Here is a 2,500-nt window from a genome sequence, read left to right as displayed (position 1 = left end):
GGAGTTTTTTGAAAGAGAGTTATTACCAAACATTCTTCCAATTAATGCAGTTTGGTACAGGTATGTTGACGACATATTATGCATTTGGCCTAATGATCAATATTTGGATATTTTTTTGTCAGATTTAAATAATTTGGTGCATTCCATTAAATTCACAGTAGAGGTTGAAGAAAATAATATGTTACCATTTTTAGATGTAAATATTTACCGATGTGGAAGATACTTTAAATTTGACGTTTACAGGAAGCCGACCAATGTCCTCTCGTACATTCATTTTTACTCGTATCACAGTCAAAAATCCAAGCTGTCAGTTTTTTCTTCAATGTTCCTGAGAGCTTATAGAATTTGTTCCCCTGAGTTCTTGGATCAAGAAATACAATTCATTTATGACATTGGAGAAAATTTAAAATATCCAAAACATCTTATTGATAAAACAAAAATCAAAGCTAGGAAATGTTTTCTTAATACGTCGCAGGTCAAACCATTTAATTATAAAAATACGCTAACAATTCCGTACCACGAAAATTTAATCCATCTTCCTAGCATTTTTGAAAAAAATTTGGTATCCAGATAGTATTCAAAAATAATAACAACATTAAGAGTCTGTTAATTAAAAATTCCCCAAGAAGTAAAGAAGGATGTATTTATAATATACCATGTAAAAATTGTGATTTTATTTATATAGGCCAAACAGGCAAAGGCTTAGAAAAAAGAATAGGCCAACATGAATATAGTATTAGAACGGGGCAAGTGTCCAGTGGATTATTTGTCCACCAAAAGGATTATGGTCATAATATTGACTGGGGAAATTCTAAAATAATTACTTCTTGTAATGATATTATAGAAAGAAATATTATTGAATCTTGTTTTATAAAAAGAAATTTTGGAAATAACATGAACTTGAGTTTGGGTTTATTTAAATTGGACAATTTTATTATTGACAAAATTGTGTGTGATAAAATGTAACATGAGACCTCTGCGAGTATCCTTGTTTTCTTATGTATTTATTGTTTCTTTCTGTATTGCTTTTTTGTACCTTTGAAAATGTCTAAATAGACGAAAACGTTCGGTATCTGTTTTTTCAATTTCCCGGTGGTTTCTGCAAAAAATATATTATATGTATATATAAATATGTATATATATATACATTATATATATATGTATATATATATATACACATATATATATATATATACATGCATATATATATATATATACATACATATATATATATATATATATATATATATATATATTCCTTTCAAAAAGCATACCTACGAAACTAGTCAGCAATAAACTAAAGACTAAGACTTCTGTGCTTCCTCCTCCGCTTACGTCAACCTGTTAGAATGTCTCAGCATATATATATACATATATATATATATATATATATTCATATATACATATATACATACATATATACATATATATATATATATATATGTATATATAGATATATATATGTATATATATATGTATATCTATATGTATAAATATATACATAAATATATATGTATATATATATATACATATATATATATATATATATATATATATATATATATATATATATAAATTTACTCTCTCCCTCGCATACACACAAACATGTTCTCAATGATAGGTAATGTCGGTTTGTGCTGGAATATGTATCCCCTTATGGCCCAAGAACGTGTGTTGAGTTACCCCATCTATGATGCGACCTCGGGTAACGTGATCGGACGGCGCCACCGCCGTGGTCGAAGACTTTTGGAGAGCGATGAACAACGACAACGGCGCCAGAAGTACCCCTCACTGGACAACCCTCTTTGAAGTGCAGGACACCCTCGGTGAGGGCGAATTCGGGTGCGTCTACCTGGCGAGGGACCTCTCCAACGGCTCTCAGGTAGCGATCAAAGAAGTTCCCCTGCCCCGCGTTCTCTCCTGGGGAAGACACGAAGGAAAGAGGATGCCCCTGGAGGCCATTCTGCTGCAGAAGGTCCAAGGCGTTCCCGGAGTCATTGAGCTGTATGATTGTTTCACCTCCGATGGGAACTTTTACATGGTGATGGAGCTAGTCCCGAAAGCGACATCACTATACGATCACATGGAAAAGTTTGGTAAATTGCCCATCAAAGACGTTAAAAGGCTCTTCGTGGAAATCGTCCAAACGGTCCATCGATGTCTAAATTCAGGGGTGTCTCATAAGGACCTTAAGCCTGAAAACATCCTACTTTACGAGGACCCGAGCACTGGGCAGCTCAGGACGAAATTGATCGACTTCGGGTGTGGGGAACGAGTCAAGAGCTACAAAGGGACCGACACGGGCGGGACGATGATCTACTTGCCTCCCGAATACATCGACGGAGGGGACTTCCTGCACGTCCCGGCGACAGTCTGGAGTCTCGGGACCCTCCTGTACTATCTGGTCTGCCAGGAAGATCCCTTCTACGATGAAGACGATATCGAAAAGGCCAAGCCGCCCTTCCCGCAAGACGTTCCCCCTTCGTGTCGGAAACTGATC

The 2,500-nt window shown here is 35.6% G+C and overlaps 1 protein-coding gene across 1 annotated transcript in view; it reads left to right on the top strand.

Moving 5' to 3' along the window:
• Window positions 1-1,756: 1,756 nt before the first annotated feature.
• The window catches only part of LOC143035643 (serine/threonine-protein kinase pim-3-like), a 1,050-nt gene continuing 306 nt past the window's right edge, over window positions 1,757-2,500 (top strand). The window contains exon 1 of the mRNA XM_076202508.1: window positions 1,757-2,500. This exon is cut by the window's right edge and continues 306 nt beyond it. Within this exon, the coding sequence (XP_076058623.1) occupies window positions 1,757-2,500 (744 nt within the window).

Source organism: Oratosquilla oratoria, chromosome 19 (genome assembly GCF_046742065.1).
Source record: "Oratosquilla oratoria isolate Oo_2021 chromosome 19, ASM4674206v1, whole genome shotgun sequence".
In the NCBI taxonomy this organism is placed as follows: Eukaryota; Metazoa; Arthropoda; class Malacostraca; order Stomatopoda; family Squillidae; genus Oratosquilla; species Oratosquilla oratoria.
The sequence above is the reverse complement of the archived record's forward strand: the minus strand, read 5'-3'. Positions and strand labels throughout refer to the sequence as shown.